At 38.4% G+C, this 22,545-nt stretch overlaps 3 protein-coding genes across 5 annotated transcripts; all 3 read left to right on the plus strand.

Annotated features, from left to right (window-relative positions):
- Nucleotides 1-58: 58 nt before the first annotated feature.
- On the plus strand, nucleotides 59-6,054 carry emp3a (epithelial membrane protein 3a). The gene is made up of 5 exons (XM_053674078.1): nucleotides 59-215; nucleotides 1,495-1,593; nucleotides 1,878-1,980; nucleotides 2,090-2,230; nucleotides 4,569-6,054. Exons 2-5 carry the CDS (start codon nucleotides 1,516-1,518, stop codon nucleotides 4,754-4,756), a joined length of 510 nt encoding a protein of 169 aa, XP_053530053.1. The 5' UTR covers nucleotides 59-215; nucleotides 1,495-1,515; the 3' UTR covers nucleotides 4,757-6,054.
- A 143-nt stretch (nucleotides 6,055-6,197) lies between these two features.
- Nucleotides 6,198-14,890, plus strand: fam83e (family with sequence similarity 83 member E). Of its 2 annotated transcripts, XM_017450152.3 has the most exons (9): nucleotides 6,198-6,921; nucleotides 7,238-7,869; nucleotides 8,411-8,557; nucleotides 10,614-10,738; nucleotides 11,545-11,976; nucleotides 12,255-12,311; nucleotides 12,578-12,812; nucleotides 14,000-14,191; nucleotides 14,517-14,890. In XM_017450152.3, exons 2-9 carry the CDS (start codon nucleotides 7,408-7,410, stop codon nucleotides 14,709-14,711), a joined length of 1,845 nt encoding a protein of 614 aa, XP_017305641.1. In that variant the 5' UTR covers nucleotides 6,198-6,921; nucleotides 7,238-7,407; the 3' UTR covers nucleotides 14,712-14,890. The 2 variants fall into 2 exon arrangements, with proteins under 2 accessions (XP_017305641.1, XP_047005433.1); XM_047149477.2 differs by lacking the exon at nucleotides 14,000-14,191.
- A 1,395-nt stretch (nucleotides 14,891-16,285) lies between these two features.
- tnfrsf9b (tumor necrosis factor receptor superfamily, member 9b) lies at nucleotides 16,286-22,447 on the plus strand. 2 transcript variants are annotated; one of them, XM_017450154.3, is made up of 7 exons: nucleotides 16,286-16,706; nucleotides 17,922-18,041; nucleotides 18,159-18,296; nucleotides 20,321-20,393; nucleotides 20,478-20,581; nucleotides 20,695-20,838; nucleotides 21,990-22,447. In XM_017450154.3, the coding sequence occupies exons 1-7, from the start codon at nucleotides 16,577-16,579 to the stop codon at nucleotides 22,100-22,102; spliced, it is 822 nt and encodes a 273-aa protein (XP_017305643.1). In that variant the 5' UTR covers nucleotides 16,286-16,576; the 3' UTR covers nucleotides 22,103-22,447. The 2 variants fall into 2 exon arrangements, with proteins under 2 accessions (XP_017305643.1, XP_017305642.1); XM_017450153.3 differs by having other exon boundaries at nucleotides 16,288-16,706; nucleotides 21,987-22,447.
- The last annotated feature ends 98 nt before the right edge of the window (nucleotides 22,448-22,545 follow it).

Raw genomic sequence — 22,545 nt, forward strand, 5'->3', positions numbered from 1 at the left:
GCCTACATTCCTCACACATCTCTTGGTTTTTCCCCCCTGAAAAAAGGGGAGCGGATAGAGTGAGTAAGAAAGGGGTGGAGAGAGAGAGAGAGAGAGAGAGAGAAAGTGAGAGGAAGAGAGGGAGAGAGGGCGAGCGAGATGACCAGGAGACGAGAGGCGAAGCAAGGAAAGAGAGATACACTTTGAACACTTCTTGTTTCCTTGAGCTTCACAAGGTAAAGTCAGATTGATTCTTGTTTTAAGGATTTGAGGTTTGTTTTTTGCAGTTGGATTGTTTTGAGAATGTTTAAAGAAGTTCTAAGAAAAATATATATTTTTCAAAACGAACATGTCTGGACCAGTTTTGGAAAGTTTCTTAAACATCAGGAACATCCATGTGTATAGTCAGGGATGTAATTAGAGTGGATTAAAGCTGATGTTATTTACGTCAGTCCATCACAATTGTTCATTTTAATGTTTCATCATCTTTATTAATTATAGTAAAGGTTTTTTTTTGGCACAGCAACATCGATTCACAAGTTTAAAAGTTACTCTCTACATAGGGATTGTACTGTTTTCCAAACTGCGAGAAAAAAAAAGGGTGAGAGGAGTGTGAAAGAAACGGGAAAACCAGAGTCTGTGCCAGGTATCCAAACAGTTGAGAATAAACGAGAGCTTGGGGATACTCATTTCCTGCTCCTGCAAAAAAATGGAATAACAAATATCCCATATTGTTAAGGATTATATTACATGTTAAACATTATTATCATAATTATTATTATCATTATCATCATTACTACCACTACATTATGAGGATTATTAACTTGCTGTAATGAGCTTCACGTGGCTCCATGGTATTTTGGGATGGCTGTGTGCATGTGTGCGTCATGAGTCACTTTTCAGCCTGTTTATCAAAGCAAGGCCGAACGAGGCTCTGAATGGGCTCTCTGTCACAAGTGCGCTCGAGTACTCAGCAAACTTCAGTCTAAACTTAAACACTTACTTTAGAATATAAATGAACCAGTGGTCTTGAGTCTGGAGTCTTCTTCTCGAATGTGTTTTGTATCCAACCAGTGTATCTAGGGAAGGGAGTTTATTTTTATTTTTATTTATAGACATGATCACAGTAGAACCCGCACGTGAGCTCCTTATTTATTTTCACAAGTACGTGATAAAATGCTGAGTTGTGCAAAAAAAAAAAAAAAAAAACCCAGAGAAGAGGATCTGAAACAAGGAAATGACTTCACAGACACGTGTGCAGATTTAAGTTGCCTCATCACAACCCTACTGTAAAAGCGGTTAATTGATATAACAAATGGGCTTAGCTGAAGATCAAAGCAGCGAGAACACACAGTGTTTACACGGCGCTCCTTCAAGCAGTTAAACTCTTTTGGTTGGTGTGGAGACGATTCCTTGATAGATATGTAGAGGAACATGAGGGTGCCCTTTGGGAGAGAGGAGTTAGATGGAAGAAAAAAAATTAACTCAGTGGCGCGCTTTATTTTTTGCTTACAGGAGTTCACAGAACCGGTTAAGATGGCCTTCTTGTTGATGTTCGTGACTCTGCTGCATTTGATCACGCTGGCCATGATGTTCATCGCCACTATGGAGAAGGTACAATCATTTCTGCGCTGAGAAAACATTTAGAGCATTATTACTTGCAGCGTCAGTAGAACATCTACTCATTGGTCACAGTGGATATGGAGGATATGCATAGCATGTAGTTCTATATGCATAGAACTACACTAGAAATCCTATAAATAGTCCTATAAATATTTACGTGATACCATTATTTAACATGGTCTTGTCTGCCAGCTGTTTGCCAACCGAAGGCTGAAAACCTGCACAAGATCGTGTCCAGTTTACATCAAATTTATTAACCTTTCTCTATGTTACAGTCCTGGTGGACGTGGGATGAAGTGGAGCGAGCGGATCTCTGGCACAAATGCATCTACGACAACAACACAGACACCTTCATGTGCACCTCTGCATCTGAGAATGGTACATACAGTACACTCATGCTCTCTGAATAGATATGAACGATAACTTCACGTACTGTCTGCTTGCGGGTCTGTGACGGAGGTCTCACGTGTGTGCACCGCTGTTGCAGATTGGTTGCAGTCGGTGCAGGCGCTCATGGTCCTGTCCGTGGTCCTCTCCTCCATCTCCTTCATTTTGTTCATTTGCCAGCTCTTCTCCATGTCCAGGAGGGCACTCTTCTACTTCAGTGGGCTTACCCAGATCTTTGCAGGTAAATGTAAATTTTATATATATATATATATATATATATATATATATATATATATATATATATATATATATATATAGATAGATAGATAGATAGATAGATAGATATATTGACATATATATGAAAAGTCAAGAAATCGAGCTCTTTTCAGCAAGTCAAATCATTTGATTCAACTCATCAGTAAGAGTCGACTCTTTCAGCTCCCAAATGGCTCTGAACTGCACACAGTGATTGTTGTTCTTTGTCTAAACATGGTCAATACTATTTCATTACATCTAACTGCTGGTTAACAAAAAAATGTTACTTTGCGTTGCATTATAAACTCCATTTCAATGTTGCAAAGAGTCGACTCTTTGTCCTGCGAACGACACTCCAATACTAGTAATACTGTAGTTTGAATTACATTGTTGTTTAATACTGAAGAAACGATTGTTTACACGTTTTAAAATTAAAAGCAGGTGCAGAATTCAGTAATAAAGCTGGGTCAAAATATGCGTTTGATTAGCTCAAGACTTAACCAGGAGTCGGTTATGTGAACGTTGAGAGCCGTCTCGTATAAAAGAGCCGACTCATTCGCGAAGACCACATCTCTAGCAGTATTATAGTTTGAGTGACCTTATTTAATAATGAATAAACAATTATTTACGTACCCGTACATAACAATATGCAGAATTTATGGTCAGAGTTCTGAGTCTTATTAATTCAAATAGAAGTCTTGACTCATAACAGCAGCTAAATACCTAGCAAGAAAAACTGGCATATAGCAAGCATCATATGTAGGCTATATTAAACGCTTTACACAAGCACAGAAGTCGATTGAAGTACAAATAAATTCACAAGACACCCGTCATCCTCCTTCAAGACTAACTTCAACTTCTACTAACAAAAAGTTTTGATATATATTTACTAGGGATTTACTAGGGATGTCACAATACCAAAAATCTAGTAGTCGGTACCAATACCACCAAAAGTACACGATACTCAATACCAAAGTTGATACCATGGTGTGGTATAAAAGTAAAATTTAAAAAATAAAATAAAAAAAAAAACTCTCCTGAAGGGCATCCACCTCTGGCTGATACTGGCAAAGAGCAAGGGGGTGGGGGAGAGGGGTGGGGGGGGGAGAGAGGAGAGAAATGAACGATTCGGTTGCACACCGGAAACCGATACTAGCTTTCCTCTCAACGAGTTAGGGCGGAGCTTAACTTGTTAAGCTAAGCTAAACTTTTGTAGTTTTTCCCGTGTGCTTGTAGGAGTTCCTCTTCTTCTTCACCACTTGTGGACCAACAAAAACACTTGCGCGTATTTACCGCTCCGATCAGTTCCGGAAGAATCGCAACCTCAGTACTTTCGTTGCAAACGGTACTATCACTACTGCAGAAAAACAAGTACCCGTCACGTTTTAAGAATGTTGGTACCGACTTGGTACCGAAGTATCGGTTCTCGTGACATCCCTAATACTTACAAGTTTACACATATACTTGAACACGAGAGGAATCAAGCTTCAGGCAATCCGCTTAATTAACAGTGGTACAATTCGTTGTAGGATTGAGTAGCAAGCTAGCAAACTAAATTGACCAGCCATATATTCATGCAACCTATAATTAATGTATTAATGGCTAACACAGTTATATTTATATTTACAAGACTTAACCGTTTAGCTCGGAGATACTAACAAGTGTTCACAGTGACTTAATATATAATGGTACGGTCCGTTGTATGGGGTGTTTTAAAGTGTAACTTAATGTTTTTCAAACACGTCTGTGGAAACAAACGCATTTTGACGTTCATTTTTAAAACGATTTAATACATGAAACTATTTAGTACTTATATTTTTAAACGCCAAGATTTGTCTTGAATACTGCGTTAGAACGCAAACTATACCTAGCGAACAACTAGCTAGCAAGCTGAATTAGCATATATATGGCAACGGAAGCTATTAACAGACGGTATGGTCCATTGTAGGGGTGTTTAACCATACATACGACAAGTCTTTCTGACATATTTCTGGGAAATATGTTTACTATCAACTAGAATTACGCAGTACGAATAAGTTTACCAGACCCTTTGTGTTTTTATTTTACTTGAGTGAGATAAAGTCTTATTTTGGAGAGGTACACACATCCGTCTACCCCCAAGTTATGAAATAAAAAAAACCCCTAGGTAATTCACATCCTATATTAACAATGCTTAATTAAAACAATGCTTTTCTGTTTGCTATACTGTGAACAGTATGTTTGCCAATAACATATGCCCGCGTGGGTTTTTTTTTTTATTCTTAGGGTAATCGAACCAAATCCTATTTTAAGCACATTTACTCCCACATTCTTCTCCCTCTCAGGTCTGTCGACGTTTGCAGCAGTCCTGATCTACACTTTCCAAAGAAAAGAGATCCTACAAGACCCTCGGGAGCTGAGTAAGGGCCATTTCGGCTACTGCTTTATCCTGGCCTGGGTGTGTATCCCCCTGCTGCTCAGTAGTGGGGTTCTCTATGTCCACCTGCGCAAGAAAACACATACTGCAGCCTGAATAAATTGTTTGGGAATAAGCCGGTTCTATGAATCGACTCTTTTAGATGTACTTTAAGAGCCGACTTGCACGTACGAGCTTTATTTCTCTCTCTCTCTCTCTCTCTTTGTTCAGTAGCTGTAAGCAGTGTCAGTGTATTTTAATCAAAATCCTTTGAAATTTTTTTCAACATCTGACCTGTTTGTTGTGTCAAGTGTGAATGATGAGACGTGTGTTTGACTTCTTTAGTGAAATAGATTTTATTTATATATTTTTTTAAAGTAATGTTTTGTCAAGTAAGGTAGAGTAAGATTAATCATATCTAAGCAAAGAAGTACAATCGCTGTTCAATATATGGAAAACTTTGCCCTTCCCCCCCCCCCCCCCCCCCCCCCCCCTTTTTTTAAAGGCAACGAGCCGTTTGGGATCCGAAAGAGTCGACTCTTATTGGTGAGTCAAATGTGAATCAAATGATCAGACTCGCTGAAAAGAGCAGGGATTTCAATCATTAACCTAAAGTATTTTCATAACCAAATATTAATTAAGCTTAGTCAGAGGTTACATTATTTTGCTTTAGGCAAATAAAAATCAACAGTCAGTCAGTGTAGTCACAGTGCATTTGCTTCTCATCCCGGATCCCTTAGCTTCCATTCTGCCCAAATCAGTTATTATTATTATTATTATTATTATTATTATTATTATTATTATTATTATTTTCAAATTGTGAATTTTTTTTAAAGAATATTGTTTATAAGAGCTACCGCCTACACAGTTTACCATCTTCCCATAGATGGCGCTGTTGTCCTTAAATACATAAAAATTCTTAAAATAATTTTTTTAAAGACTATTATCATAAGTATTATGACCAAACCTAGAGATGGAACAAATGTATTATTCTCACAATATCACATATCAAATCATTGCAGAAGTATTATTATCAATAGTATTATTTTTGGAACTGGACTGAAATAGATGAAAGGGTTTTTTAAAAAATGTCCCCCATTAGTATTATACAATATAGGGCTTTGTGGCATGTTTTTGAATTTCATTTTATTAATATATTAAAACATACATGCATTAATTGTAACAATATTACTTTTAATAAGAGATGTACACATGCACTTTTATTTTTTTCATATTGTCAGTTTTCTTTCTTGAAATATTTTTTATATAGAGTATACTATACAATATGCTGTTATTAAAGGATCTAAATGCTTTTTTTTATTAATGCATTAACATATACTATATGAACATTGATGTTACCTGTAATAATGAAGGAACATCTGTAAAACCTAACATACTAAATGGTATAAATGACATTTCTGTGTCTCCTTTATTTGGTCCTAAGGGTATGCAAACAAATTTCGCACAACACGACATTACAAAATTTGGTTACTGAACCTGTTTTGGTGGATTTATTATTTATTATTTTAACGACGAGTGTGTTGTCACCGGTTTTCCCGTAAGACTGGTGATTATCACATACTGCTCATTTTTAACACATTTTGTGAGGCTAGGGCAGTGGTTTTCAAAGTCGGGGCTGCCAGGGGGCACCCAGGGGGCCTCAACAATTTGGTGTGAAAAATAAATTCTCACTCTCAGACAACCACACACACTCACAGTCAATTCCTAATGTAATGTAAAGATGTAACTATTAATAAAAAAAAGGGGGGGTATATTCAGAAGTCTGTATTTTTAATTTGTTTTAAAGACATCTTGCAAAGGGGGGGCCTTGATGAAATGTTAATGCCATTTGGGGGGCCTTACCCTGGAATGGTTTGGGAACCCTTGGGCTAGGGCCTATATTAATGTTCAGTAGGAACTGATTTAATATAATTCACTCCAACAAATGTCATCATGTGGTTCCTAATATTACCTAGTACCTCTGTCTGGACTGTTGATGCTCCCATCGGTGGATTTCTGGCTCAGTAACTGAGACCTGCTCATCTGGTAGAACCAGTCACCATTTGTATAGTCTGAGAGCACAAGAGAGAAAGAGGCACTTTGTGTGAGCTGGAGAAGGGAACGCATACAATACAGATGGAAATATAATATTAGGATACGCCTCATCGAGCAAAGATTAAAAGGGAGAAAGTTCACCTTTCCTCAGATCAGCGATGACCTGATGAATGTCTGCTTACATTAAGGACGACCATGGATGAAGGCTGAAAGAGCGTGCTTTTCAAGTAGGTTACATCTCTATTAGGTAGAGCTACAATAAATTAAATGAATAAAAAGGAAAGCTTAAGATATGTGTGTGTGTGTGTGTGTGTGTGTGTGTGTGTGTGTGTGTGTGTGTGTGTGTGTGTGTTTTTGCTCCTCTGTAGTTGTTATCAGCCCAAGTCTAGCTTTCAGCATTATTTCCAAATTGCACAACTTGTGTACACAAGGCATATATGACGTGTTTGAGATAGGCAGAGAGCTTTCCCAGGCTGAGCTTTCGCTCGCTGGCTCCAGCACAAGTGTTTTCACTCATAAAGAACAATCTCCATTGCTTTACAGGTCTAGATTTTAGTTTAAAAAATTTGTGCTGCTACAGCAAGGAGGAATGAAGAAGAAACTTATCGGATGACGTCAACAAACATTGCTTAGTCTTCACATAACACCATGAGAGACATCACCACCACCACCATCACCACATAAAAGGACATCTGCTGTTATTTTTGGCCACAATGTCCAAATCTCAGGAGCAGAGCCTAAATGAGGATGTGATCTTCCTTCCGGTGAATGAGTCCAACCCAGAGTTCCTCCATTCGGAGGTGGAACGCAGTGCCCTGGAGTCCCTGCTCAGAGATGGTCCTGGAGCTTTCTACACCAAACTGAGCGCACATCAAATCGAACCCTTTCTCTCCCCGGAGGAGGTGAACCAGGTCTCCCGCTGGGTGGAGGATCAACATGTGGAGGTTGTGGAAAATGGGGACGTCGGGAGTGAAAGCAGCTCAGGCGTGCAGGGCTCCTCGGATCAGTATTTCCCCGAGCTTTCAGACACGCCGGCTCCATGTCTGGAGCTCGGATGGCTGGAGAAGGACAGATGGGACGGTGTGGAGCAAGTCATGGTCTACACCAATCCTCCAGTGGAGCAGGCTCCTCATATCCGTGAGGTGATCAGGAGGCTGCTACAGGGAGCCACCACGGTAGGTACGATGGTCTCCATGACGACAATCTGAATCGGACTTTTGGGACCAGTTTGGTTCATATTGCTGGTCACATTAGTGCACAATTTAACAAATTCACTCATTACATATCATATTTTTCATACAATGCATAATTAAATTTAGGTGTTCTGTTAGTTTAATGATTACTTTAACTCTCATGTTAGCTTCAAGTCAAACTACTATACTACAACTATAACAATGATATCTTTCCAACATGAAACATTACGAGATTTAGCTTAATTTCTCTAATAAAAAATTGCATTTATATGACAGATTTCAACAAGGCGAGGTATTTAAAAAAGAAATTATATACATATATACATAGTGCCCTCCACTAATATTGGCACCTTTGTTAAATATGAGTAAAAAAGGCTGTGAAAAATTGTCTTTATTGTTTAACCATTTGATCTTTTGTTTAAAAAAAATCACAAATATACTCTGCTCTCATGGATATCAAACAATTGCAAACAAAACACAGGTTTAACAAAAAATCTTCACTATGTTTGTATTTGTTGAGCAGCTGATCGCTATCGTAGCAGATAGAATCACAGACAGCACGGTGATCGGGGATCTGCACTCCGCTGCATCTCGAGGTGTTGTTATCTACATCATCCTGAATCGAAGACCTGCACAAGATAACCTAACGCCAAACCAGCTCAAGCACCCGGTTAGTCAAAAAATCTGAACCTCAGCACCATTTAAACAATTCTCCATTTAAACAATTCCCCATTCCCCATAGCAACAGTCACTCTGGCTATTCAACATGTTTAATTAGTTGTGATGGGTCAGTTCCCAGTTTAAACCCTGTTTTTAATAAATAAACAAACTGCACAGCACTACTTGCAGTTCTGCTGTAATAACCCATACAACATTCTTTTCCCTCTTTAAGTGTCAAAGAAAGGAATGTCAGTGATGCTCCACACAAAGCCAAGAGTAACAGGTTACACGGCATTCATAAGGCAGAATTAGCACTTGGCTGAAAAAAATTACGTTTTTATGGAACTGCAGCATGAGACTAATTATGTTAAACGTATCTAGTCACTGGAAGTAATCGAGCTGGTTTGTAAAATAAACAAATGTCTAACAGGTTCCTTAAGGGTTCTGCAGATGGTTAAGGCCACTGGAGTTTTCACCAGGTGCCAGGGTGTGACTGTGCCACCTACATGTGCAGCTGTGGTGCCCTAATGTGTGCCTGATTTAAAAAAAAAAAAAAAAACAATATTATGTTTGGTTTTAAACTTTATAACGTCAACACTAGCCGCATCTCTAGATGAGTGGTTGCTATACACACCAAGATTCCTAATGTCGGTTAATGGTTGGCTAAACCGTTCCCATTGCTCATTTTTACGTCCAAATTGACAAATCGGTCTATGTGGAACCCTTCGACAGAGGTTTTCCTTATCAGAAAGGTTTTTAGGAATCTAAGAAGCTTAACTATCCAAAGAACTCTTGAAGAACCCTTTTTCAAAGTGTGTACACTCTTAGAAAATGTAGTGCTGATTTGGTTGCCAGTCTGGTAGAACTCTACAAAGTGCTTTCCTATCAGAAAGGCTTCCAACTAGAACTTTAACTATCCAAAATACACTTTAAGAAACCATGAAGAACCCATTTTCCAGGTGTATTTTTTTTGTGTAACAATATTTTTAGAAGCTTTATTAGGTTCTGCAGCTATTCATCTAGGAAACCCTTACATAGTCTATGTAGAACCCTACAATAGGCTTTCCTGATCAAAAAGGTTTCCATTAAGAAATTGGGAAGTGAAGCACCTTAACTACACAAAGAACCCTTTAAACACTTAAAGAACCATTTCTAAGAAAGTACACTTAATAAAAAATGATAACCAATAACGATTCTATGTAGAACGCCACACCAGAGTGTGTGTTCCTAATCAAAAAGGCTTTTAGGAAGCTAAGAACCCTAACCACCCAAAGAACCATTTAAATAACTATTGGAGAACATTTTTCCTAACCATGTACACTCTTAAAAAATATAGTGCTGATTCAGTTATCCTTCTGGGGGAACATTTAATGATTGTATGCAGAACCCAACATAGCAGAGTCTAGTCCTGTCAGAATGGTTTCCAAGCGGAACATTTTTCATTTTATTTTTTATTTTTTAATTTAAGACCCCTTGATTATCCAATGTATCCTTGAAGAGCCCTTTTTCTAAGAGTGTATGTATTAACTGGAGAAGTGTGTGGTATAAACTCCAAATCATTAGTCATTATTTTCTTTTTCTGTAATACCTAGAACCTGCCAGGAGTTGGTACTTAGTGTAGCTCTTAGAAAGGGTTCTCAGCGACCTTAAAGTGCTTTATGTGGAACCCTTTCTGATAATTAAACTCTTTTTCTCCGGAAAAAAAAGGTTCTTCATGGTCTCTTTGTGCTCTGTGATTAGTCTTTTGTAAATGAGTTGACTCAAGTTGAATGAGTCGGCTCTTTTGTGTGAACATTGGATACATGGTCCGGAATCTTCTTCAGCTTTTATTTTAATTAAACTTATGCACAGTCACAGCAGACATGAGAATCTATAGTAATAATACTGGTTGGAGATGCCCTATATTGTAGAGTTTTATATAGAACCTTTAAGTGTTCCTTCACATGGATAAACCAAAGAACCCTAGATGGAACCTTACTGCATGGAACGTATTGGTGTTATTCTCCAAATGCCATTCCAACAACATAATAGCAATGCCAATATCTTGTGATCTGCCCTATTGACAGAACATTATAGTTCGGATTTTGGGTGGAAAGACGTTCATGTCTGCAGATAGGAAGATGGTGGTGGGAGAGCTGAAGGAGAACTTTGTCCTGGTGGATCTGGAGACGGTGGTTCTGGGCAACTACAGGTAGGAGAGATCTTCTGAGGTGACTTCAAGTGGAAGTATGTGTCAAAATGTGGTAGAAATAATAATAATTAAAACATTAACAGCGTAAGCGATATTAAAAAAAAAAAAAAATGACAATAAAGAAGGAACATTTGCTCAGGATTTAGCTTAAGGGATCTTCAGTGGCCCATCTGGACAAACCACTATGGATTCCAAGCAGAAACATTTTAGAGAAACATTTGTAATCTAATTTACCCTTAAAGAACCCTTTAAAAAACATTTTTCTAAGAGTGTGCCAAGTACCAAGAGCTAAATCTTAAATTCCTGACAGGCTACAGATATTAAGAAGAAAATAATGACCAATAATTTAGAGTTTGTACCCCACGCTTAACTAGTTAATACATACTCTCTTAAAAGTATAACCTTTTTTTAAAAGCTAAGAATCCTTAATTAATTTTAAACAAACGCTTAAGGAACACTTAGTGAAAATTTTTCCCCCCAAGAGTTCATTTCTTTTTAATAGCTCAAACGTGTTTTGGTAAACCATTTTGATACTTGGTTTGAAGAGTTCTTTAAGGACTCCTTGTATAATTAAGAGTTATCATCTGAAATGTTCTACTTTTAACCTTTTCTGATAAGGAAACACTTTGATGTAAGGATTCTACATAGAACCTATAATGATTTTCTCAGAACAACAACCGAATAACCCTTATTTTTTAAAATAACTTAAAAAAGGTACTTAAATGCAAATATCATGCTTCAACCCCTTGTACTGCACTAGGTAAAAACGGTTTGCCCAAAACCTTGATTGACTTGCTGTTTTCCAGCCTGACCTGGACTGACGCTCATCTACACCGGCAGCTCGTCACTGTCCTGAGTGGCCCGGTGGTGCAGTTATTCGACCGGGAGTTCCGCATCCTCTACGCCGCCTCACTACCCATTCCTGACTCGTGGAAAGTTGCCAAGCCCATGGAGCATCCCAAGATTGATTTAACTCTTTACCAACCAGAACTAAATACCTCAAAACAAGTGCTGCTTGACTGCCCTTCCTCCACTCCACCACCCTTTGCTGACTCTCCTATAGACTGGGACACTCTTGGGGTCTTCCAGAAGAGTGAAGACTCTCCAGAAGACCAGGTTTTGCCTGAGTTTTTTGAAGAACCGCCAAAGTTTCATAGAACAGGGCCTGACTGGCATACTGAGGCTCCTGGAGCAGATGTAATAAATCTTCATATCACTGAATGTCAAGATGAAAGCAAGTAAGTGGATCAAGTTTATAATTTTTGGCCTAGTCTATTCTTTAGGTCATAAGATCCAGGGGCTTGTTTTGTATAACACTCCATTAAGGGTGTAATATTGCCCTTTAAGTCCAAGATCTTCGCAAAGTTTCCTTTTAGGAACTCCAGACAGTCCTAAATTTAGCCTTAAGCCAAATAACCACAAAGACGAGTAAAGAAACCCCCTGTGCCTGTCTTATCTCTTCCATCTGCACATCAATACTATGCATGTCTCATGCTATCATTTATCTACGACACAGGTTATATCGTGCCGCCGCTGAGCTGAGGCACGTACCAGATCATCAAGCAATGTTTTGGTGAGTCAGAAACTTTCCTGTGTTTTTTTTTTAAACACTATTTGTGCTTATTTTTGGACTCCTAGTTTGTATACAGTTGTATTTATTTATGTATCATTATACCACAACACAGCAGTTCTTGATTCTGATTGGTCATCTCTGAATCACAGTTTATATTAATGCCCTTGTTCTAATACAACTCATATGGCAGATGCTAGACATAATCCATGCACAGCACAACACTGTTCTGTTTATTACATAACCTTTCATATCTGTTTTTGTACAAGGAACATGCAAAAACCAGAGAGGCTTCAGTACGGGTTTCTGACAGAACGTGACGAGGGACCGGCCATGTTCAGGTACCGAGACTTCAGGATGGATAGGAACCTGATGGAGGACACTGTGCCCTTCTCACGCGCTCACAGACAGGACTGTCTACCAAGTCTGGACAGGAGTTGTGGGGAAAATACCATCCCAGAGGAGACAACACCCGGGACATCTGCAGCTCCAGTCCATTATAAGGTGCTAGAACACGCAACATAACTGCGTATATTTTCACATTGAGTTAGACGACGTGCTAGGCCCTGAAAACCTGACCTTCTCTGAGGGCAGAATCTACACTCTTAAAAATGTAAGAACTTTCAAGGGTCCTTCAAGAGTTATCCAAGTGGAGGAACCCTTAAAGGTTCTAAAACATGTTCTTGGAACTGAAGTGTTTTCATTTCATTTATTTAATCCTAAATTGCTTGAAAATGGTGTATTTACTTGCTGGAATTCTTTCTTTTTAAATGATACATTCTGAATTAAGGGTTCTTCAGTTGTATCTCTGGGGGAACCCTTATAAGGTTCTATGCAGAGTGTTTTGGAGGCTAAGAAACCTAAATTATATAATGAACCCTTGAAAAACCCCTTGAAGAACCCTTATTTCAAAGCGTGTAGTAGTAGTAATAATAATAATGATAGGATACAGTTGTGGAAGTTCCAGACTGGGCATGTGTGTGGTACAAGCTCATCATTTAGTTCATCTGTCTTGATCCACTATATGGCCAAAAGTTTGTGGACATCTGACTGTCACACCCATATGCGGTTCTTCTCCAAACTGTTGTCACAAAGTTAGAAGCACACCATTGTATAGGATGGCTTTATAAGCTGTAGCGTTACAATTTCCCTTCACTGGAACTAAGAGGCTCAAACACTGTTCCAGCTTGACGATGCCCCTGTGCACAAAGTGAGCTCCATGAAGACATGGTGTATTAAGGTTGGAAGAAGGTGGAAGAACTCGAGTGTCCTGCACAGAGCACTGACCTCAAACCCACTGAACAGCTTTGGGATGAACCGGAACTGGAGCTGCCTCGCACAACACCAGTGCCTGACCTCAACCTCACTAATCCTCTTGTAGCTGAATGAACACAAATCCCCATATCCACGCTTAGTGGAAAGCCTTCCCAGAAGAGTGGAGCTTATTATAAAAATTACTCTGTATTAATTTCCATGGTTTTGGAATTATTGTTCACAAAGCACATCTGATTATGACGGTCATGTGTCCACATACTTTTGGCAATATAGTATACCTTGGCATACTTTACTTTATGAAGGAATTATATTCACAAAATATATTATAAATTATACTGCTTTTCCACACAGGAAGTACAACAATTCACCTTAAACGTAAGCATGTAAATATGAGAACTCTTTTCTGACTCTTTTAGAAACCCATTGTTGTGAGTATTCCTCAGACAGACAGCTCTTGGAGGCTGGGTGATATCCTGAAAAAGATCAGCACTGATCACAGCACCAAGGGCCTGCAGACAAAAATGGCCAACAATACAATCAGCAAATCTACTCTGGACCTGAGTTCACCAGGGACCGAGACACTGCAGAGGAGCCAGAGTCAGGCCAATGTGCGTCAGACCCGGTTCTAGTTCCTGCGTACTTAATAGTACTGGTAGCTTTATCAGTACACTCGTAGAAAAGAAGTCTTTTAAGGGTACTTTGAATGAATAATTGAACGTTTTAAGCTTACTAAAGCGACTCTAATCTAGTACCTACAGTACACAGAACATTTAAAGTTTCACCAAAGGGACAACATGGATAATTTTTTTAAAGGTTCCACATTTAACATTTATTTCCATGAGTGTATTTTGGTTTCTTACATGTGGGATACAACTGGACATTTTCAATAGTTACATTATTAATGTAATTCTTGATTGTCTTTCTCTGCCTTAGTTGTACGACAGCTTCCCGATGACGCCAGCTCTAGCCCTGATGAAAAAGCGCAACGATGAGGTCAAATCTTCACTTCTGAGAAGTCCGAAGGCTTTCCAGCCACTATCCAGACCCCGCAGTTTTAGTTTAGGCCTTAAGAGGGACACGTGGAAACCTGCTTTATTCAGACAGAAGAATAACGATGAGGACAAGTGAAGAAATCCCAACCAGATGAGCACAACGTGACGCAGAATATAAAATACGGTTCTCCTATTAGGATGGGCCTACAAGCTAATTGCACAATGGCAACAATTGTGTGAACACTAGGCGAATACCTTTTATGCTACTAAATGATCGAGGAGACGTGTTAATAAATCACCTGAACTAAAGATGAAGTTCGTGTAATGTCTCAGTAGTATTTGTATTGTAATAAAGTAGTAATAAAGTGAAGAATTGTTGTCATCATTACAGAAGAACACTGGGTCAAAAAGAAGGAACATTTATCATCACAATTTAATAATCACATTTTAGAATTTAGGCCTATATGTTTCACATCTTTCTTTAATGGCTGATTGTCCAAAGGGGGAGGAGTTATAAGAAAATAATCAAAGTGGTATTCCTCTTATACCACAGCAAGTTACAATATTGTTTATATATTTATTAAAGAACAACACATCATACATTTTATCGGTTTATATTTCCATTTAATGTTGCAGATTATCATCATTCTCTCACCACCTTCTCTTTGTTCTCTCTCTTAAAGTTAATAAGACAAATATGCAGCTTGTCATGTTACAAAGAAACCGCCAAGAAGTGTCAAATAGCCTGTCATGAAGCTGTTGGAAAACTTAAAGCTTTACTTCTGAAACTGGAGACTCCTTCCATCAACGTTAAATAAAACTCATCTTTACAGAAATCTTCATCATATCGGAATAATACGTTTACACGGAGTGTCCTTCTTACAAGTCCCTATGAATGAGCTTTTACTATAGAAACGATAACATATCAAAACGAGTGCATTAACTGTATATAAACCTGCAATTTGGAGCTGCACTACTGTCAGAGCTGCTGTTATAGAAAATGAATCAACGCCTTCTGACCAATCAGAATCCGATCAACAAGTCTTCAATCTTTCTGACTCGAATAAGGAGTCAGGTTTTATATATTTTTGTGAAAAAACATTACTAAACACAACTTGTATATAATCCTCACAGTCGTGTGTAATACCACGACACACCAGGGGTTACAAATCACTACATGATTTTATACCTCTTTTTTTTTTTTACCCTTAATACAAAAAAACGGTTCCTCAGGATAATTTAGATAGTTAAGAGCTCTAGCCATCTAAATGGGTTTGACTTTAAAGGAGAAAAACTCTTACCTGTTGTAGTGTTCTAACCAAACAGAGAAAGCCTTGAACATTTTTCTTCCCTACAAGTACATAGAAACCATTTAAAATTAAAAGCTGAACTGTCTCTTATATTAAAAAAGGGGGGTTCTCCAAGGCTTCTTTAAGGGTTGTTAGCCTCTAAAAGAGCTTTACAGACAACATATAACCCTTAAGAGTTCTCTAGTTAACTTCCTCCACACTGTCTTAAGAGGAAAGAACCATAGAACAGGTTTAACAACGTAATTTTCTTCGGCCTTCTTGAAAATTTCCCTGTGGTGTATTTACTGTTCTCCTTTTTAAGGAATTGCCCAATTGTGTTTATGGGAAACACACACACACACACACACACACACACACACACACACACACACACACACACACACACACACACACACACATACATACACACACACACATGTGCACATAGAGCAGGAGATTTTAATACTGACTCATAAATGGACTTTAGCACACACGTGTGTGTGAGTGCGTGGGCAATAAGAACGGGGGAGTGTCAGTAGTGGGTGCATTGCTGTGACATTTGGGAAGTGACATCACGCATGACAACTCTACACCCTCTGTTAGTGAAATACTGGCAGTTATTCAGACTGTCTAAAGAGCTCAAAACTATTCTGACCATTAACCGTGTCTGTGTGTGCTGTGTGTGTGCTGTGTGTGTTATACACCCTGAGTGATGTGGCTCATTCTGACTCTGTTGCTGCTGCTGTCTCTGTCTCTGGGACACACGGTGGAACCGGGATGTGATGACTGGAGAATAGATTCCTCATCCGCTGACAAAGTTTGCTGTAATAGATGTAAGCAAGGTAAGTGACAATGACTAAATAGACACGAAACAATTACAAAATACAAGCAGTGTGTGTGTGTGTGTGTGTGTGTGTGTGTGTGTGTGTGTGTGTGTGTGTGTGTGTTACATTTACATGTGTGTGTGTGTGTGTGAGAGAGAGAGAGAGAGAGACTAGATTTAACTCTTTTGAAAAAATATTTCATGCTAACTTGATGTTTAATTAATACACACACACACACACACACACACACACACACACACACATTAAGTTTACTATTGTGTCATAATTCTGTGATTTTAATGAATACAAATGAATTTTTACCTGTGCTTTGTTTCACTACTTCACCGTTGCTTTTATATTTAGAAATCAGAAAGAGAGAGTCGAATTTTCAAGACATTTCATTTAAAATAATTGTTTTATCTTTTTAAAATTACAATGTGTTATCAATTCTCATAAATAAAATAAAATCATGGACAAAATATACTACATACATACATACATACATACATACATATATATATATATATATATATATATATATATATATATATATATATATATATATATATATATATATATATATATATATATGATTAAAATGTATACTATCTGTAACTTGTCAACAATGACATCACATAAAGCCCCTTTATAGCACCAAGTCAAATAATAAGAAAAGAAAGAAAGCGAGAGGGGGAGAAAGAGAGATACACTGAGAAAAAAGAGCAAGAGAGACAGAGACACAGATAGAGAGAGAGGGGGGGGGAGAGAAAGAGAGAGCGAGAGAGAGAGAGAGAGAGAGAGAGAGAGAGAGAACCAGGCAGACAGACAGACAGAGAGAGGGGGAAAGAAAGAAACGAAGAGAGAGAAACACACAGAGAGACAGACATAGACAGAGACAAAGAGCGAGGCAGATAGACAGAGACACACAGACAGACACAGACAGACGGACAGAGCGCAAAAGAGAGGCAGGCAGGCAAACAGGGAGACAGAAAAAAACAGACAGAAAGCAAGCAAGAAAGAAAGAGCTTACTGAGCGCAAACTATGTGATGCAACATGACGTAGCACAAAAGTGCTGCGTGAAAATAGCAACCATGATTAAGCAAACGCACGCACGCACACACATACACACACACGTGCACACACACACGTGCACACACATACATACGCGGGCACACACATACGTGCGCACACAACACTTCAGCAGTAGATGATGCAGTTTTGTTATGCTGCAGGAAACCGCCTGGTGTTTGATTGTGGTTCAGACACGAAGCAGCTGTGTGAGCCGTGTACAAACGGAACATACACTGACACCTTTACTGCCAGTTTCTGCAAAAGATGCACCGAATGCATAAGTATGCACATCACACTTACACACACACACACACACACACACACCATGCTTTCAATTACACACATATGGAATTCCTGGCCATGAAGATTAGAATACTGGAATATGTGGTGTGTTGCAGGTCCACTGAGAGTGAAGCAGCTCTGCACTGCCAGCACTGATACAGTGTGTGAGTGCGCTCAGGGATTTCGGTGTGGAGATCAATCCTGCTCCTTCTGCATCCAAGAGTGTGGTGAAGGAGAAGAACCTACAGAGCACAGTAAGTAACTTACCTCTCTTCATAAAGCTTCTGGAATAAACAGAGAGAGAGAGAGAGAGAGAGAGAGAGAGAGAGAGAGAGAGAGAGAGAGAGAGATGAAAATGTGAAAGTAAAAACAGACAGAGATATAAAAAGAGTGAAAGAAAGAAACAGAAGGAAAGTAATGAAACTGTGAAAGAAAGAAAGAAAGAAAGAAATGCAGACAAATAGTGAGAGAAAGAAACAAAGAAAGACAGAGAGAGAGGGGCATGCGGACAGACAGACAGAGAAAGAGAGTTAGACAGACAGCAAGAAACAGAAGGAAAGAGGAAAAAGTGAAAGAAAGAAAGACAAGGAGAGAAATGAAAATGTGAAAGAAAGAAAGAAAGAAAGTGTGAAAGAAAGAAATGAAAATATGAAGGAAAAGTGTGAAAGAAAGAAAGAAAAAAGAAATAAAGAATGAAAGAAAGAGGAGAGAAGTGAAAGTGAAAGAAAGAAAGAAAGAAAGTGTGAAAGAAAGAAAGAAAGAAAGTGTGAAAGAAACAGAAGGAAAGTAATGAAACTGTAAATGAAAGAAAGAAAGAAAGAAAGTGTGAAGAAAGAAACAGAAGAAAAGTAATGAAACTGTAAATGAATGAAAGAAAGAAAGAAAGAAAGAAAAGAAAGGGAAGAGAAAAATGAAAACATGAAAGAAAGAAAGTGTGAAAGAAAGAAAGAAAGACAGATAAATAGTGAGAGAATGAAACAAAGAAAGAGGAAAAATTGAAAGAAAGGATGATCACGACATGACTGTGTTTATGTTTGGTGATAGTTGTTAACGAGTCCCTTGTTTGTCCTGAGCAGTTACCGCCCTCTGTTCTTCGGAAAAATCCTCCAGGACCTGCACATTCTTTACTTTTTAGTCTTCTGGGAAACATGTCAATATCTTATGTAACTTCTGAAGGGCAGTACTAAATGAAAAAAAGAAGATCTTTAACAAAATAATTACAATTTACACCAATCATCCTGTTCAAAAGTTTACACTCCCGTGGCTCTTAATGTATCCTGTGTTGCCTTCTTGAGCATCAGTGAACGTTTGCACCTTTTGTAATAGTCGTATACGAGTCCCTCAGTCGTCCTCAGTGTGAAAAGACAGATCTCAACATCATATAGTCGTTGTTGGAAAGGGCTCAAATATGTAGAAGATGCTGGAAAGTAAAGAATGTGCAGGACCTGAGGATTTTTCTGAAGAACAGTGGGCAGTTTAACTGCTCAGGACAAACAAGGGACTCGTGAACAGCTATCACAAACCATAAACACATCATGTCTCTGATCATCCAGGTAACGACACACAGTATTAATAATCGAGCGTACAGTGTGTAAATTTCGTGTCCTTGCCAGCTAGCAATGAATCGAGAGTTAGCTAATTTTGTAACTAGCTAGTGGTGACTTTAGCTCTGGTTAAAGTCACCAAGTGGGTTTCAGTTTACGTATGTGAATTTCCTCTGCTTAAACACCAAACCTAATCACACCAGCAAAGTTGTTTACTATTTACTAAAAACCTTCGTTAAGAATCTAGAAAAGGCTAATTTACTAATCCTGAGAACTCAGTGAGTCAGATTATTTGGCTTAGCTCACCAATAAGAGTGACTTTTTCAGCTTCCAAACATCCCAATGACTTTTTTCTTTCTTTCTAAATCTCAAACAAAATATAACAAGAGATATTATAAGCTGTTTTGTGAAACTTTTTAAACTTCTAAAATTCTAGATTTATTAAAATAAACTGCCAGAGTATTGCCTAAAAAGGGAAAAATAGACTCGTATTCGAGCCAGTGCTCAAAGACTCGCTCTAAAAGACTCTTTCGAGAACAACACGTCGATGCTCAATTTATGTCTAAATCCTGACTAAGACAAGGAAATACATAAGTAAATAAATAAGATGTAAAAGCAAGTTAATGGCTTGTGCATGATGTCACTGGTACATGTAATAACACTGTGTGTGTTGCTAATAAACATGTCATTGTGAAAGCTTTTTATAGCAATAATGACCTACGTTTCTATGACAGGAGGTTGCCAGCCTTGCCCTGCAGGAACATTCAACAGTCAGATCCATCATCACTGCGTTAAGTGGAGCAGCAGGTACGACGAGCCTCAACCATGAGCTTCACTGTGTCTTTGACATGTCTGTCATTCGTGTGACCCAATCTGTGATTTCTTTCTCAGCTGCCCATCACCGGATCAGCAGATTGTGGCTGCGGGAACGGCCGTCACTGACATCGTCTGTGCTGATCTAAAACCCACCACGCCAAGGCCAGACGTTAAATCAGGTGACTGACAGCAAAGATTCCTGTACACAAAAGACCACAGTACTATTTCAGTACTATGCTATGGATAATAATATGTCTGTGACTGATTTTTGTTTCTGTGTGAATTTGTGCAGATCCGGGGCTGATGCTGGTCATCGCTGTCATTTGTACCTGCTTGATCATCAGTGCAGCAATTCCGCTGTGCATGGTCATGTATTTTAAAAAGGAGAAGGCAGTGAAGATGCCACCCATGCCTGTGGAAACTCCAGCTGTTGAAGGTTGCCATGTTGTACTTAGTAAAAGATGTCAGACACAGATAAACATAGAGAAAATGTTTCAATGCTGAATAATACATTCATCTCATCATTTCCAGAAAAACTAAACAAATCGAATGAATATACAAATGAAATCTCCCCCACCCACTCTATAACATGCCCCTTCCCATAATTTGTTGTATGATTTCCACCATTTAGAGTGTGAATCCTATCATTTAATTTCTCCTGAATTTTTCGACTGATACCAATTGATTGATGCATGAGTTCCACGGTTTAGTGTGTGATTATCATGTAGTCTAAGACTCCCAGTAAGTGTGTGTGATTCCCCATTGTTTAGTGTGTAATCACTGTCATATACTGTAAGACTCCAATCATTTAGTGTGTGATTCTCGGGTGTTTAGGGATTCTCATGGTTTAGTGTGTGATTCTTGCCATTTGGTGTGAATTTTACCAAGTTGTGTGTGATTCCCAGTTGTTTAGTGTAAGTCCCAGTTATTTAGTATAATTCCAAATTGTTTAGTGTAAGATTTCCAGTTGTTTAGTGTGTGATTCCCATCTTTAGTGAGAGATTCCCAGTTATTTAGTATAATTCCCGGTTGATTAGTGTGTGATTCCTTGTTGTCTTGTGTAATTCCCAGTTAATTAGAATATGATTACTAGTTGTTTGGTGTGTGATACCCATCTTTAGTGAGAGATTACCAGTTGATTAGGTAAAGATTACTAGTTGCTTGGTGTAATTCCCACTTGATTAGAGTGTGATTCCTAGTTGTTTGGTGCGTGATTCCCATCTTTAGTGAGAGATTCCCAGTGGTTTAGTGTGACTCACTGTTTAGTGTGGGATTGAGTGAATACTGTCATGCAGTGTAAGATTCCCATTCATCAGTGTCTGCTTCTGTCATTTAGTGTTTCTTTTAGTGTGTCAGCATAAAAAGGTGACAAAAACAGTCAGTATGCGTAACCGAGTCTTTTTACAATCTGTTCGAATTTCAGCTTCAATGGTGTCTGAAAGGATGGGGGGGGGGGGGGGGGGGGATAAGTGACTGTCCCCCAAAGAGAATTAATCCCAAAAGATTGTGGGTGACTTTTTATAGTATAGCTTACTAAACAAACTAATATTTTAAATGTGTGTGTGTGTGTGTGTGTGTGTTCAGCAGGGCGGAGGCTGGTGCCTGAACCTGAGCAGTGCAGTTTCTGTTTTCCGCAGGAGGAACGCGGCAGTAATTCATCTCTGCTCTTGGACGATAAGCCCTTTGAACTGGTCGTGTGACAACAAGATTTCCTCATTACTTTTTTTTTTTTCCATAAATAGTGCTTTCTAAAACAAATAGTTTTTCAAATTTTCTACAAAGCTTTATGAATTAGATTTTTGAATCTGCCTGGTACAGGGTTCTTTAATCGTATCTAAAAAACCAGGCTGTAATGTATAGTTACAATGTGATATTTATGTTATTATTATTATTTTTCTTCCTTCTGTCAGTGCTATAATTTATTTCATTTTTAGAATTGTTGGACTATTTTATTTTTGACTACCTTTTGTTTCATTATTTGTTTTTTACCCATTGTAAAGCATGTATGAAATGTGCTATATGAATAAAGTTTATTTTTATTATTATTATTATTATTATTATTATTATTACAGCACATTTATAGGTATTAAAGTCTATGATTTAAATTGGGCCTCATCACTACTGTGACTAAATTTACCACAGA

The sequence above is a fragment of the Ictalurus punctatus genome, chromosome 21 (assembly GCF_001660625.3).
Source record: "Ictalurus punctatus breed USDA103 chromosome 21, Coco_2.0, whole genome shotgun sequence".
Lineage (NCBI taxonomy): Eukaryota > Metazoa > Chordata > Actinopteri > Siluriformes > Ictaluridae > Ictalurus > Ictalurus punctatus.

Excerpts from the sequence above, each read along its gene's own strand:
- emp3a (XM_053674078.1), top strand. The coding sequence starts at position 1,516 with ATGGCCTTCTTGTTGATGTTCGTGACTCTGCTGCATTTGATCACGCTG. Across the intron at positions 1,594-1,877 it reads TCATCGCCACTATGGAGAAG|TCCTGGTGGACGTGGGATGA; the intron begins GTACAATCATTT and ends TCTATGTTACAG. Across the intron at positions 1,981-2,089 it reads CACCTCTGCATCTGAGAATG|ATTGGTTGCAGTCGGTGCAG; the intron begins GTACATACAGTA and ends CCGCTGTTGCAG.
- fam83e (XM_017450152.3), top strand. The coding sequence starts at position 7,408 with ATGTCCAAATCTCAGGAGCAGAGCCTAAATGAGGATGTGATCTTCCTT. Across the intron at positions 12,312-12,577 it reads GATCATCAAGCAATGTTTTG|GAACATGCAAAAACCAGAGA; the intron begins GTGAGTCAGAAA and ends TTTTTGTACAAG. Across the intron at positions 12,813-13,999 it reads CAGCTCCAGTCCATTATAAG|AAACCCATTGTTGTGAGTAT; the intron begins GTGCTAGAACAC and ends TGACTCTTTTAG.
- tnfrsf9b (XM_017450153.3), top strand. The coding sequence starts at position 16,577 with ATGTGGCTCATTCTGACTCTGTTGCTGCTGCTGTCTCTGTCTCTGGGA. Across the intron at positions 18,042-18,158 it reads AAGATGCACCGAATGCATAA|GTCCACTGAGAGTGAAGCAG; the intron begins GTATGCACATCA and ends GGTGTGTTGCAG. Across the intron at positions 20,839-21,986 it reads GGAAACTCCAGCTGTTGAAG|CAGGGCGGAGGCTGGTGCCT; the intron begins GTTGCCATGTTG and ends GTGTGTGTTCAG.